General features: G+C 47.1%; 1 protein-coding gene across 12 annotated transcripts in view; it reads left to right on the top strand.

The window, feature by feature from the left end:
* LOC104637566 (inverted formin-2) overlaps nucleotides 1-14,184 on the top strand; it is a 43,599-nt gene that overhangs the window by 26,023 nt on the left and 3,392 nt on the right. For 3 of the 12 annotated variants that reach the window (XR_012835552.1, XR_012835553.1, XR_012835554.1), the window contains exons 9-23: nucleotides 402-547; nucleotides 634-695; nucleotides 1,325-1,427; nucleotides 1,512-1,597; nucleotides 2,161-2,261; nucleotides 3,594-3,664; nucleotides 3,778-3,885; nucleotides 4,864-4,934; nucleotides 5,577-5,697; nucleotides 6,250-6,414; nucleotides 7,126-7,228; nucleotides 8,070-8,228; nucleotides 9,239-10,000; nucleotides 11,441-11,500; nucleotides 12,728-13,188. Coding sequence is in view for 6 of the 12 variants with exons in the window: in XM_075753421.1 (XP_075609536.1) it covers nucleotides 402-547; nucleotides 634-695; nucleotides 1,325-1,427; nucleotides 1,512-1,597; nucleotides 2,161-2,261; nucleotides 3,594-3,664; nucleotides 3,778-3,885; nucleotides 4,864-4,934; nucleotides 5,577-5,697; nucleotides 6,250-6,414; nucleotides 7,126-7,228; nucleotides 8,070-8,228; nucleotides 9,239-10,000; nucleotides 11,441-11,499 (2,117 nt within the window). In the remaining 6 variants the exon portion in view is untranslated. The remainder of the gene's footprint in view (nucleotides 1-401; nucleotides 548-633; nucleotides 696-1,324; nucleotides 1,428-1,511; nucleotides 1,598-2,160; nucleotides 2,262-3,593; nucleotides 3,665-3,777; nucleotides 3,886-4,863; nucleotides 4,935-5,576; nucleotides 5,698-6,249; nucleotides 6,415-7,125; nucleotides 7,229-8,069; nucleotides 8,229-9,238; nucleotides 10,001-11,440; nucleotides 11,501-12,727; nucleotides 13,189-14,184) is intronic. The other 9 variants (XM_075753427.1, XM_075753422.1, XM_075753428.1 and 6 more) reach the window with 7 other exon arrangements.

Below are 14,184 nucleotides of genomic sequence, written 5' to 3'. Positions count from 1 at the left end.
CCAATCCCTCAGCTTGCATGCAAGGAAGCAAAAATAACATCAGCCATGGGACTAGAAAAGAAATAGCTGAGGTCCTTTTCATGCTGATCCAGTCTCCCTACTGAGGAGGAGAATGCAGTTGTATAGGGAAGGATGGGGCTGTATGGCCTCTGTGTGATGGGCGCTGCATCTCCTTACCAGCACATCTTGGGGTGAAGCACCAGGTTTAACTGCCCTTCAGACCCTTTGGATCCTGCCTGTGGGACTTGCTCCTCCTCAATAATTAGCACTTGTCCAGGACTTGTATATCTTTCTTACTTCATTCATCTTCTGAGAAGTGTCCCTTCCAGCAATTCACATTGCCTCAAAAGCCAGGAGCTTTCAGCTCCCGTAGCCAGTCTGAACACCTTTTCTTTTTCCAGAAAGTCACTCAATGTGGGCTTCAGTAAGCAGCAGCAGCGAGGAGACTATAGAGCCCAATTACACAAGCATAGAGCAGCTGTTCTGCTTTCCACAACCAACCCCCAAGGAGAAAACGGCCGCACCGGTGAAGGCAGAACCGAAGGAGGTGAGGAGGACACTCTTGTTCTTTCAAATAAAGATCACTGCAGACAGCTCATCTAATACAAGATATCTTCTTTTTCTTTAATGAAGATCACATTTTTGGACTCCAAGAAAAGTCTCAATTTGAACATATTTTTGAAGCAATTTAAATGGTAAGATATGGCCTATTTTCATGACAGTTGACAAAACTTTGAGCAGGTTTTGCATAGTATCTGAAAGGTCTTTGTGAAATCTATTCTAGTCAATGTGCTTTGGTGGTCTGTGTTACTGAAACATCTGAAGATTTCCCAGTTTGTCCTATACTGTCTTTAAAATACTGGGTTTAGGGGTTTAATTGCATCTTTACCTACAACATCCCTGTAAGTTGTAAAAAGGTGTTACATCTCCATGTTACAGATAAAGTTGTGGCACAAACTCTTAAGGTGACTTGGGCTGTGAGACACCTCTGGAGGTTGAACTGCACCTCAAAACAGGGCCAATGGAGAAATTAAGAAATAAATTTTTTTTTAAGTTAATCAAATGCCCAGAGACAGTCATCTGACTTGCAGGACTAATCTCTGGCCTTGCATCATTTGACCAGGGACAGAAACAAAATCTGGGGCATAGCAGGGATCCAGGTCCCGATTCTGGGTTAATCATGGGGACATAGCTTTCCTTTTGGATTTTTGTGGCTTTCACTAGGCAAAGCACAGAGCATTTGCACAGATACATGTCTCAGTAGCATGTGATTGTGGATGAGGGGTCTTTGGGTGATGGCTGACTCTGCTCCTTCTCCCTGCAGCTCCAACGAAGAGGTGGCTGCCATGGTCCAGAACGGGGACCGGACCAAATTTGACGTAGAGGTTCTGAAGCAGTTGCTGAAGCTGCTGCCTGAAAAGCATGAGGTCAGGAGGAAAAATGGTACCCTTAGTTCACAGAGCTGAACACACAGTGCAGTCCTGCAGTCTTGATTCTTTATTTCTCATCAGATAGAAAACCTGAAAGCCTTCAAAGAAGAGAAAACAAAGCTTGCAAATGCAGATCAGTTTTATCTTCTCCTCCTTCAAATTCCCAGGTAAGGGTGTTGGTCAGGAACTTCAGCCCCATCTTTTTCTTTTTCTTCCCATCTTTAAACTCTGGGAAGTTTAAATTTCTTTATATGAGGCTCACACAGACACTGATGGATGGATATAGCTGGTGGATTCCCCCTTCCACCTTAGAGCCATCCCTTTCCCCGTTACCCTTAGATGAAGGGCTGTTGCTGCTCCAGCACCTCCTCTCTCTCTGAAGTAGCAGAAGCTGGCCCAGACCCAGGGTCAGACCTGCCCAAGGGTGCCACGTAACTTACTGAAAGGCAGTGCCAAATGCAATGACAAGAAGGGGGAACCCATATCTCACACGGTGGTCAGTCTTGTCTTTGCTGACAACGGTGTGTCGGCAGAAACTACTTCCCCACTGGTCCCCAAGGCAAGTGGCAGCCCCACGCCTCCCTCCACAAGCCACAGACACTGGTTTGATGTGGATGCGGTTGACAGCCGCATTGTGGGGTTGCCAGGCTTAGCAGTGATGTGGGAAGAGGGCTGCTGTGCTGGCCACGATCACAATGCCTTTAAGCTTTGAATCAATCTCCGTCCTTAGCTACCAGCTGCGCATTGAATGTATGCTGATCTGTGAGGAGACCACTGTTGTGCTGGACATGATTCAGCCGAAAGCTGAAGCTGTCCGGAGAGCCTGTGAAGGTAAATGGCCTGACCTTATTTCTGGATCTTATTTATGGCAGGAAGCTTTAAAACCCCCAAAACTACCCTGGACCTCTGCAATGGTACTACCCAGCCCCCCAAAAACTCCCCTGCCGTCCATTCACTGGTTCGCTGCAGAATACGGGATGCAGCTTTAGGTATCTCCACTGACGGTCAAAGCCCTTAATAGGACCAGAGGTCATTTTCCCTCACCCTTGGCCCTCTTTTTCTGCAGCAGATGTGTTCCTCTGAAACACTTTCAATGGTGAAGCGTTGGAAAATCATCAGCCCTTTCAAAGGAGTTGAATTTAGACAGCAGTGCTGGCCCCGTTGCAGATAATTCATCCAGCATTATTTGTCACGTTAAGACCTTCACGCTGCAATTTTCTCTGCTGCCAGAAAAGCACACCCCAAACTTCCCCCAGAAAGTAGTGATGCTTTGGTTTTTCCCTGCCTACAAATGGAACCAGAAGAAAAAGTTTGTTATTCTGGGCTATAAATTGCTGATGGTCCAATTTTGTGAGTACCTGGAGAGATTATGCCATAGGTTTTGGCTTCCTGTGATGGAAACCTCAAGTCCCACTCCACTGAGAGAAGAATGCTCTTCTTGGCATTGTTAAGTGCCGCCTGTCCTACAGAGCCAGTTACCCCAACTTCTGCCAGGGGTTTCTCCAGCTGGCATTACAGATGCCTGCTGGGATAAATTGAAGCTTCCCCCGAAAAGTGCCTTCCCAGCAACGCAGTTGTCCTTTTGGAGCTGTTCCTGCCTCAAAGCTGAGTGCTTCAGAAAGCACACCCCTGCAGCACCCCGATGTAAGAGCAAGGACAGGGACTATACCCTTCATGCCCTGATAACCACCTCCACCATGCGAGACCAAGAACAGGGCGAGCTTGTCTGATTTTAGCAGCTGCCAGATAATCACAGGGCTGGCAGAAGTGGCTTCACTGCACAGCTGAACGGAGTCTGCAAGATTAAAATTACAGCCCAGTTGCCCTCGCCCACACCAGGGTAAATCAGGGCACTTCCAAGGAAGGCAGTGAGTTGATGGCTGTTAGTGAGGAGGGTCCAACTCCAGGATATTTTCCACTAGGAATTAGAGACCAGATGTAAAGAAAGAAAGAAAGAAACATAAGTCACAAAAACTTTTATTAAGCCCAACTCGTGGAATTGAATCTATATAGAACCAGTTTCTCTGCAGGTTGGGCCATTGGGCTGCAAATCTGAAATAGCAGATTTGGTTTGGTGAAATTCAGAATCCCAATTTCAGTGCAGTTTAGGAAACGTTCTGGTGTAACAGAGGCTTTTGTTTATAAGTCCTTTATGTTTTTCAGATCTTCTGAACAGTCATCGCCTGCCGCTCTTTTGTCAACTGATTCTCAAAGTTGGAAACTTTCTGAACTATGTAAGGACTTCTTTTCTCTTGTCCTTTCCCCATTACAGTATGTGGATGATCTCCTTTCGGGTTGTGATTTGGGTGGACACAGAAGTTACATCTGCTTTCTTTCTGTCTTTTAGGGAAGTCACACGGGCGATGCCGATGGGTTTAAAATCAGCACTTTACTCAAACTAACAGAAACCAAAGCAAACCAAACCCGTATTACGCTGCTCCACCATATTCTGGAGGTACCACTGCCAAGTCCTGGGTGATAGGGAAGGGGGAAGATTTTATCACGGATGAACCATTTCTCCTACTCTAGTTTCAGTTAATGCCACGTGCTCATATTCACATCCTCCCTGGCTAGCCTCAGAGTGTCACAAGTAGGGAGCATTTGAATCAGTGCTCATGGGCACTACTGAGGAAGCTCCTTAATTTAAGGCTTGTTCTGCTTTCCTCCAGCATCTTTCCATGCAACAGCTGGAACTTCCTTTTTCATATTTGTGCAATCTTCATATCATCAGCTGCAAACCACAGAGCACGTGGCTACCAAAGCTATCCTGGCTGGTCTGTACCCGTTCAGCCCTTCTGCTTTTCCACGGCCTCTCCCTTTTCCAGCAGACTATGCTCGAGCTTTTCATGCCCCTCTCCAAGTCCCCATGGCTTTCTTATTCCCTGCAATGCTTTTTTTTCCTTTTTTTCTCCGTGCTCTGCTCTGCCACCATCATTCATCAATGTCCCCCCATTCCAGTTATGCATGTTCAAGCTCTCCTTTAGCTGGCAGTAGCTTCAGCAAGCACAGCCATGAAAGTAAATTATGCAAATAAGATTAAAGCCCTTTTGATACCCTTCTGGGACCATAGGAAGTGTCAGACTGCCTCAAACCACAATCCTTCCTCTTCCCATGGTCAAGGGTAGGTATCTCAGAAGAGGGTAGAAGCTCAGCGGCAGGTCAGCTTTGCTTTGAACTATGAGTATTTCTCAACATTCAGCCCTCTTGTGTGTTTTTATAGCCCAGGAGCAATGCCTTTCCTCTCTGAACGTGCCATCCTGTTTTGAATGCGGCTTGGCTCTGAGAGGCAAAGCACACTGCGGAGGGGAGGCAGCAGCGGGACGTGGCGCGGTTGTCCTTCCTGGGCACTTCTGCCCGTGTCTCTTGCCCCCCAGCTTCTTCTCGCAGCTCCTGCCACACAGCAAATAACACTTCTTTCTCTCTTCCGCTTCAGGAAGTAGAAAACAGCCACACGGACCTACTGGAACTGCCAAAGGATCTTGAATATGTTTCAAAAGCAGCAGGGTAAAATTGTGTGTCACTTCCTTCGAATTAAAAAATGAAAATAAATCCTATACACATCAACAATGTATCAGAAATTAGGACACACGCAGCTGGTATAGCACATTAACAAGATAGCATCTTATTTAGTTTTAACCGAAAGATTTGGTTGATGAGTGTTGAAACCCCTTTAATATATAATAGTTCTACTACAGCTGGCAACACTTAGGGCTGAAATTTGCAGAGCATTCAGTTAATGCTGCCTCCCAGGCCCTTCCAAAATCTGCACTGCCTTTGTGGTAGCAGAGGCTTGTGAAGGCCAGCTACCCAGAAGCATTTCTGAAGTGCCTTCAACCAGAAGTGAAAGTGAGCTAATGCCGAGCTCTGAGGGCGGAGAACAGCCCTTTGAGTGGGTTGACTTTTTTTGGCATTATTCTACTTAGTCCACAAAGTTGTAGGTAGACCTGGCAGCCTTTGCAAAGCACTGTGGAGGGAAGCTGTTTTCCATGAGCTCGGACTGTATAAAGAGTTCAGAGCTTAGGTTTCAGTTCAGTGAAGTGGTGGGAAGCAGAGGGACCACCAAACCGCCAGCTCAGACGTGTCCACTCTTTGGTCAGCGCAAGATGCTGGAATGTCAACTAATGGGGGCGTTCTGTGTGATTTCAGAATTAATCTTGATATTATACGCACCGAGTCCAGTACCAATCTAAAGAAGCTGCTGGAGCTTCAGCGAAAAGTCTTATCATCAAATGACAATGTGAAACAGCAGTATGAGAAACCTATCCAGGTCAGTAATGGAGCTCCCTTATATCTCCCCCATTACACACACAGAGGCAGCGTGCGGTACATATGCAGCTGAGGAGGCTGAGGGTGGAAAATTCTGCCATAAGACATGGTCTCAGATTTGGAAATAGGCTGCAATGCCACACAACCCATCAATGTCTATTTGCCACCTCCACCCCAAACCTAGATACCTTTGGTGAGGCCATTTCTTAAGGCCCCTGCCCCAACTCTGTTGTGTGACTCTTTGCTTTGAGTGAAGATGTTTACCCTCTGTGTGGATCACCAGAGTAAAGCCCTTCTCTTGGGATTAAGCTTTGCATTGAGCTTTCCATGTCTCGCTCAAGCCACCCCTGTAAACTGACACAGTACTGTCACCAGGAGCAAAGATCATCTGCAAATCTTAAATTTCTTCCCACTTTGTAAGCTCTGCTGTAGTTAAAAGTCAGGGCCCAGAGTCCTGCTCCGAGCTCTTATGGTGACATCCTTTTTTCTTTAAGTACACTTCACTCATTGTCCTCTGGATGGTGTTTTACTGTATGTATTAAATGCATTTCAGGACAGCATTGATGCCTCCAGAAAGCTGGAAGAAGAATTTGAAAGCATCGAAAGGAAGAGAGAGGAACTTGCAAATTATCTCTGTGAAGATCCAAGCAAGTTGTCCTTAGAGGACATATTTAGCACCATGAAGACTTTCAGAGATCTCTTCACCCGAGCCCTGAAGGTTGGCGTCTGCACATGTGATACTGAGCATCCCTAGTATTGGTGCATGCCTCTGCTCCGACAGACGGGTGGATGGGCACCCAAATCCAGTGGGGCAAAGATGCTGATTATGATCTCCTGCTTTCGGCACTTGGCATGAGGTGACCCAGTGAAGAGGTGTCTGATCCCTACTCCACTGCATCCTCATGCAGTGCTGGTGCTCCTGGCCTGGCCCAGACCCTGGCGATTTGTGATTTTAGTGCAACTTTAGCTGCAGAGTCACAAAGATGTTTTAGGGTCAAGTGTGTAACTTTTAGAGAAAGGGGCTTATAAAACTTAACTCTTCATGCCAACCTGAACAAACAGACTCAGAAAGGGGATGTGTAGTAAAAAAGCCACCGGTTTGGAGGAAATGGTGGAGTCAGTGCCATCCACTTTTGCCTCAGCTAAAGGTCAGGCAGGAAGATCTGCACACTGGTAGGTAGCTGTGTTGGGCAGATCACCACTGCCACCTCCTACTGGGACGTGGCCGAGTCCTGGCAAAGCCAGTGGTCTCCCTCTCACCCTCTTGGCAAGACAGCCCTTATGCGCCATACCCATTTTATTTATTGCACAGCATAAAGCCAGAATTTCTCTTCCTCCTTTGCAACCATCTGTAGATCTTCTTTCTCTTCATCGGCTTTTCTAGCAGACGTTTAGCCATCCTTCTCATGCTCCTGTTACCTCACTGCAGGAAAACAAGGACAGAAAGGAGCAAGCTGCCAAAGCAGAGAAGAGGAAGAAACAGCTGGAAGAGGAGGAGGGGAAGAGACAGAAAGGAGAAAATGGAAAAGTCAGTGAGTATCTGAAAGGGCTTCAGAAAAAGAGAGATGGAGCTGACAGGAGCTCTTTGCTGGGCCTGCTGTAATGGGCCAGTAGTGGTAATTTAGTTTGTGGGTTTCCAGGTCCCGGCTGACTAAAGGCTTTTAGGTGCCTTGCAGCCATAGCTATGAATTGACTTTTCACAGTTGCAGCTGGGCGGAGAAGTTAATTTTAGGTTTGCTGACTGAACAGCAGAGAAAAAAAAAATCAGATTGAAACATTTCAGTTAACTTTTTCAGTTTCTAAACATAACTTTTGAATCTCAAATCTAACAAGAAAACTTTGACTTCCCCCCCCAAATCCCCATATACACTTGAAGAGGCTCTCTTTACTACAGACTACTGACATCCCAAAAATCTTACAGATAACTTAATTCTGCCTTTCTTTGGATTAAAACAAAAGGCATAATTGAAAAGTACAATTGGAAGAAGCTGAGGGGAAAGAAAAATCAAGATTATTTTCCCTCCATCCCTCCCCCCCTCCCCCCAAAAAAAAAGGTCCCCACCAACAAGGATAGCAAACAGGAGGCATTTCAAGATCATGGTACCACCAGGCACAAGTCTGGGCAGAGCTGGTGCCACTGGTGGCAGCCTGCAGCACCCAGACTCTGGGGTAAACCCTTTGACTTCAGCCAGGACACGCTGCTGTGGGGCATGGAGCATGGGCTGCTCCCAGGCCTGGCATCCGTGCCTCGCTTTTCCCCAGTGGTTGCTTGTACTGGGACAGCGGGACCCACCCCAAGCAGCAGCATCGCTGCAAAGTCTCCTTCTGCCCCATCTCATGGGCAGACTTAACACCCATCTCTCTTTATCCCAGTTAAGAAGGGGGTGGTGAAGCAGGAGGAGGTGTGTGTCATCGATGCGCTGCTGGCCGACATAAGGAAAGGGTTCACGCTGAGAAAGACAAAGAACAGACACGAGTCGGATGCAGTTCCTAAAACCTTGCCTGCGGAGAGCCCGGAGGAGACCCAGGCTGGTAAGGGCACAGACCCGACTGTCCCTGCAGCTATTCATTCCCACCTGCCTCTGAGCCTGAGCCAAGCGCAGAAGCAAGAAGCATTCGCGTTTGGGGCACTTTATTTAAGGAGGCTTTGCAGCCAGTGCCGTGAAGAAGGGGAGCAGAGAGCCCTGAGCTGTTGCCAGCCAGGTCTGCCCCAGAATTAGCAGCACGTTGGAGCAGCACGGCCTTGCACCCATGCTGATAAACCCTCTGAGAGGCATGGCCCACAGGTCAGCCACAGAACCATGGTGTCATCCCCACATGAGTCCCCTCTGTGCTATCAAATCTCGGTAGCACAGCTCGTCACTGCCTTGGAGACCGCCGCACCCTTAGTCTACATTTGGGAATCTAAAGAAGCCCTTAAAAAAAGATTAGAAAACCCTATTTGCAGAAGGACCCAAGTCCTTTAGGTGCTTGTTAGGAGATAGCCCATGGGTTTTGCTTTCCTTTGGTCTCTTGACCTTTGTGTCAGTGCATGTTAGATAAGTCCAAGGACATTGGCCTGCCATAGAGCCTGACTTGTGCAGCGTGGCTCTCCTTAACCTGCTCTGCAAGGACAGGATTAGGCTGGCTGACGGGCAGTTTTGAAGTCCTCATGCAGCCAAGCAAACAGTCCCACCGGGTTCAGGACCTTGCAGGCAGGTTCCCTCTTCCTGCCATAGGCTTTCAGGCACCCTTGGGAATCTCGGGGCTTCCATAGAAATCATCTGGTTGGCAGCAAAGACAGACATGTAAACACCTGCTGAAAAGAGAGCAGGGGCTTAACTGAGCTGGAGGCTTGCAGTCCAACTGGGGTGACCAGATGGGGTATAAGGAGGGGAGGTATAGGGAGGATAAAGTGGTGCTGCCTCTGCATAGCTGCTTTAGGGTCAGGGCACCCTCCACAGGCAGCTGCTAGCTTGTAACCTGTCCCAGTGGCAGAAACACCTTGGTTGATCCAGGTGCGACTCTGCAGCTGTGGCTGATTGCATGTTTTTTGTTTAAAGGAAAGAGCATTAAGGATCCACAAGCAGCAGAAAAGCAGATTGATGATAAGACCAAGCAAAACAACAATGTTCATCCCTCAGAAAGCACTCCCTCAACCACTGCCCTGATGGAGATGGGTGAAGATGTTACAAATGCCTCAGCTTCAAACCAGGCATTATCTAAAAACAATGCTGGAGGAAATTTGCCACCAGAGTCCTGGACGGAAAGCCCCTCAGTAAGCTTGGTGGAAGCTGATGGGGCCGGTCAGCCCATGCCAGGCACCGGGATTGAGCAGGCAGGCAGCTGGGCAAGCCTCCAGCCGAGCACGAAGAGCGGCTCCATTGCCTTCTCTGTTGCTAGCATAGGCACAGGGATAAGGTTTGCAAGCAGCAGTTCGGGCACTGCTCTGAGAGATGAGCTCAACGGGTCCATCTCGGAAGGCCAGGACAAGGAATGTCCAGCTGATGGCTTGGAGAGCTATAGGCTGGCGCAGGAGCCAGAATCCCAGCCAAGTGAGACCGGAGTTGACCCTGGTAGTGCTCAGTTCGCTCCCTGCGATGAGGCTCATCAGGCAGAGTTGAAAGAGGTGGCGAAGGAAAATGAAGACCCTGGTACAGACTCGCTGTTGGACACCTCTCAAGAGAAGTCCTTCTCAGAGGAGCCAGCCACTGACTCCTCTTGTTCAGCAACGCTCCCCCCAGGGCAAACTCACACCGACAGGGAAAAGCAGAGGCCATCTGGGAAACGGAGGAAGAAGAAGAGGCACAGCAAAAGCTACTCAGGTAGCCTATTTCTTATATAGCCCTTGGGGACTGAGTTAAACTGGGGAGGTTTCCTCATATATTTGTACATATCTGTTCCTCCCCACTTCAAGGTCCAGTGCCCCCTGCCCCTAGAGCCATGCTGTTTCATGGACCTGTTATTTTTTTAAACCTGAAAGAGATTTAAAAAGAAAAACACAAGCATAGTTCATGCTCTTGACATTTATAAGCAGTTTATAAAGGGGTAATGATGAATCAATAATTAAAAAGCCCATTACACGTACACAGTAAAGATGGCAATAAGCACATCTGTCAAGTGTGCTATAGGCAGCTACAGGGCACGGTTATGTGCAAACAAGAGCTCCATTAGACTCCAGAGCAGTGATTAAGAGCAGTTAATACTGGGTACTTAATCAGCGATCACCTCCTCTCATCTACTTACAAACACATAAATGCAGCAACATCGGTGCTGCCGTGGGGTTCTTTGGTTTTTCCTCTCCCTCTCGTTGCGAGAGCACTCTGCCTGCAGTGGCTTGACAGCCTGCCCCAGGGGTACGTTAGGTGGCTCCTGAACAGCAGACCCTCAAGCCATCACTGCAGCGTGAGGGGAAAAAGTCAACAATTAAAAAAGAGCATCTTGATGACGCTTCTGCGAAGGATTGTATTTGGCTGGCCAAATCAGTCCCTCGCACTAGGCTGTCGCACTGCTGGTGCCAGGAGAGAGCTCAGCTGCCGGAGTTGTGGAGCTACCTAGGTCTCCGCCTGATGCCGAGCATCCACAGCCAAACCTGGGAAGTGCATCTGAGTCCCTCAGACTCTACCAAGCTGAAGCCACCCTTGGCTGGGTATTTTAATCCCAAATTAGAGGTGCCTCCATAGGGAAGATGATACATGGGTCTGTCAGCCTTTAGAAAGATGCAATATACTGTCCAAAGCCTGTTCTCTGCAAGATCCTGGAGCCAAACAAACGAGCAGGAAAATGGTGGAAGTCTCTTTTTATCAATGTTTAATGATTTTCCTTCCAAGGAAGGTGGAAGAGAAAAGAACGGAGGGTTCTCTCACTGCTGAGAAAGACAGCATGGGTTGAGCATCTACCACAGAGGGACTTACTTACTCCTATAATGCCAGCATACTATGGGGCTGTAGTTATTTACATTTCTAAACATGCTGCTTTCGGAGCAGTAGTTCCCAAACTTGTTTCCCAGGACGCAGCAGGAGGAGCTGCAGCAAGGGAGCACCCCACGCTCCCAGCCATGGCGATGCTTTCCTGACATCTGAAATTAGCCTTTCTGGCTTAAGGAACTGACCTCCCCAAGAGCCACGGGGCTCCCTGAGCATCCAGAGACGGCATCTTAGGAACCTCTCTGCTACTAGACAATGTTTTCATTGTAAAAAGTTCCCTTTTGTTATATTTGCCTTGCGATGATCAGCTATATTTAGTGTCTCTCTTTTGTTTAAAAGCAGAGGTTGAGACTGATACTGGAGATAATAAAACAAAAAAAGGTTGTGTGGTACAATGAGGTATGTAAACTTACAAAGGTGTTTCTATGTGAACTAACCACAGCATTGGGACTTTACAGACCTAATCAGTGTTCAGCATATCAGCTAAGCTTTTTGTCTTTGTGTCTAATCATAAATACATGTAAAATAAATTTGTTACTCCGATTTTTACTCTCCAGGGTGTTGATCTTGCGTTGAGTGGAGTCAGTGCTGATCTCCCCCCGACACAGGGTCACAGCCCATATGTCTGTCCTCTGTGTCAGCAGCAGCCAAACCTCCTTTCCCTGCAGATAATTAAAAGTCCTTATTCTAACCAAGTGAATCCAGCTTCATGTGATAAACAAAGTCCTTGCTTTGATCCCATTATTTTCTAAAAAACTGTACAAATGCAATTTCAGTACCTATCATCTCCTGCAAAGAAGAATGTTTGCTTTGCTTGTGAGTAGCCACTTCCTACAGCACTGTTTAAATACAAGTATCTGGAAAAGGGAATAAAACACTGGACCTGGGGAGAAATACTAGTTGGGGCAAGATACCAGCTCCAACTCAAAGCCAAATTCAATTCCAGAGTAGCACACAAAGTAGTCTGTTGGAGCAAACAGACCGTGCATACTTCTTATGTGCATTCATGCAGCTTTCTGGGATGGGGGCAGGGGGGGTGTAATTTGGCTTTTATCCTCCCCCTAAAAAAATATAGGTAAACCCAATTTCTAGTGAAACTGCGTACCAGGTTTCCTGCATCCTTCATTGATGCTGGCAACATACAGTTGTGCCTCAAAAGAAAAGTTTCAGGGTGTGACTTTCATTTGCAAAACTTTGCCTGTTTTTACAGCAAGTAGAAAGAAAAGCAAGAAAAAGAAACAATCAAAACACCCGCTGTACTGAAATTGCATAGTTACATGTTGTCCTTTCCATGCTGATGATTATCTCTTATGAACTGAATCAATAATGTCAAGTCTCTCACCATCTCATTTCCTGAACGGAATGTGTTTATTCTCCAGCATCCCCAGTGCCCAGAGCTGGGAGCCCGGCCCGGAGCCCTGCTCCCGTGCAGCCTGGCAGCCCCAGCCCCTTCCCGGCCCTTGGGGTGGTAGAACAGAAAAATCTCTGTGGGATTTTCACACAGGGTAGCTTTTGTTCCTGCACGTGAAGCATCATTGCTAGCAAGAGAAAAGGAGATATAAATTGGGTAGTTACAGTCCTGACTACTCCTGCCTTCCTCTTGGCCCTTCCCGTGCCGTACTACAGGATTACATCAAGTGGAAAAGGGAAGTAGCTCTGTTGGTTTAAAAATCCTAAGGAAGATATGCAGCAAGAGCAGAAAATAGTTGCAGCGAGGCACAGGTAAGAAATATGTCAGGACCAGTGGTCATGCTGTGCAGGGAGGGCAGCTGAAACCGTGACTTAAGTGTAACTCAGATTATGTATGTTTTAAGCATGGGGATTCCAGCATGCACGCTTAAAAAAGTCATATTTGAAAAAAAATAGAGACACAGCCAGCTTTGAATTCCCCTTAGAAGACGCAGAGGAATGTATGGACAAACAGTACCTTTTTGAAGTGACCCAGTCAGGTGGGAATCTCAGCACATCCTTGAAGTGCAGTGCCATATCTCACTGGCACCACCAGCTGTACTTCGGTGCTGGGAGCTGCACCTTGAAACCTGCAATTCCCTTTTTCCTCTGCTCCCATCTTTATGTCACTTGGAAAGGTTAGCGGAAACAAACATCTATTTGCTTCTCTTTGTGTCCAGCCACAGTGCTTCCTCACCCAAAAGCAGCTCAAGTCCATCCCTCTTGATAGGACAGACTCAGCAAGCCTAGAGTGCTTCCCATCAATATTTTTTCCTAGGGTGTTCCACCTCTTTTTTTTTTTTTCCCCCCCTTTTATTTATTGTCCCAAGAGCACACAGTCTGTTCAGGTCACAGCACCAATTCTCTTTTGGTACAGGACATTTCTCTGGTGGATTTGCTTGTTATGGAAGTTGATGGGTCTCAGTGAAGCCACAGAAGTTTTCTTCCTTCTTGTCCAGATCCAGCTGCAGGGATCAAGACTCGATCCCCTTACCAGTTTTAGAGCTTCTCTAACAGCAGCAGAATAAGGGCAGGAACTGCCTGTGACTCTATGAAATAATGTTTCAAAGCAGTAAAAGACTGTTGTAATCAGCTGCTGAGCTCTTGCCTCACCTTGACTATATCTTATTATGCAGCAATTTTGTATTAATGTTCTTTAAATGTCAGCTTTTACACCTGAAGAGTGGTATCCCACATTATCTCCATGTCCCTGAAAGAAATGATTAAGCCTGTTTTTGCATGGAATCAAGGCACTGGGGGTCACACTGTGTTCATTTGTGTGCTGGTAACATCTGAACTCATTTCCAGCCAAATCTGAAAAGAGCTTGAAGGATCACTTAACAAAAGCTGTCAGTCAGAGGAGGACCGGACTCAGGGGAGATGCTGTTTGAGTTCCCTTGTCTTAAACCCTAGAGAATCACTACAGACAAATGTTCATGTTTGCTCGTGTAACTCCCTTTTTCCTCTCCTGCCATCTTTATGTCACTTAGAAAGGTTAGGGGAAACAAACGTCTTGAAAGCACAAGTCCATAAGCAACCGGGTTTTGGCAATTTCCCTGCTCACAAATCTACTTGATTTATTCCCTGGAAAATAAAAGAACAAACTAAGCGGGGAGCACAGGCTAGTGCTGCAA

The sequence above is a fragment of the Balearica regulorum genome, chromosome 5, assembly GCF_011004875.1.
Source record: "Balearica regulorum gibbericeps isolate bBalReg1 chromosome 5, bBalReg1.pri, whole genome shotgun sequence".
NCBI classification, from domain to species: domain Eukaryota; kingdom Metazoa; phylum Chordata; class Aves; order Gruiformes; family Gruidae; genus Balearica; species Balearica regulorum.
The sequence above is the reverse complement of the archived record's forward strand: the minus strand, read 5'-3'. Positions and strand labels throughout refer to the sequence as shown.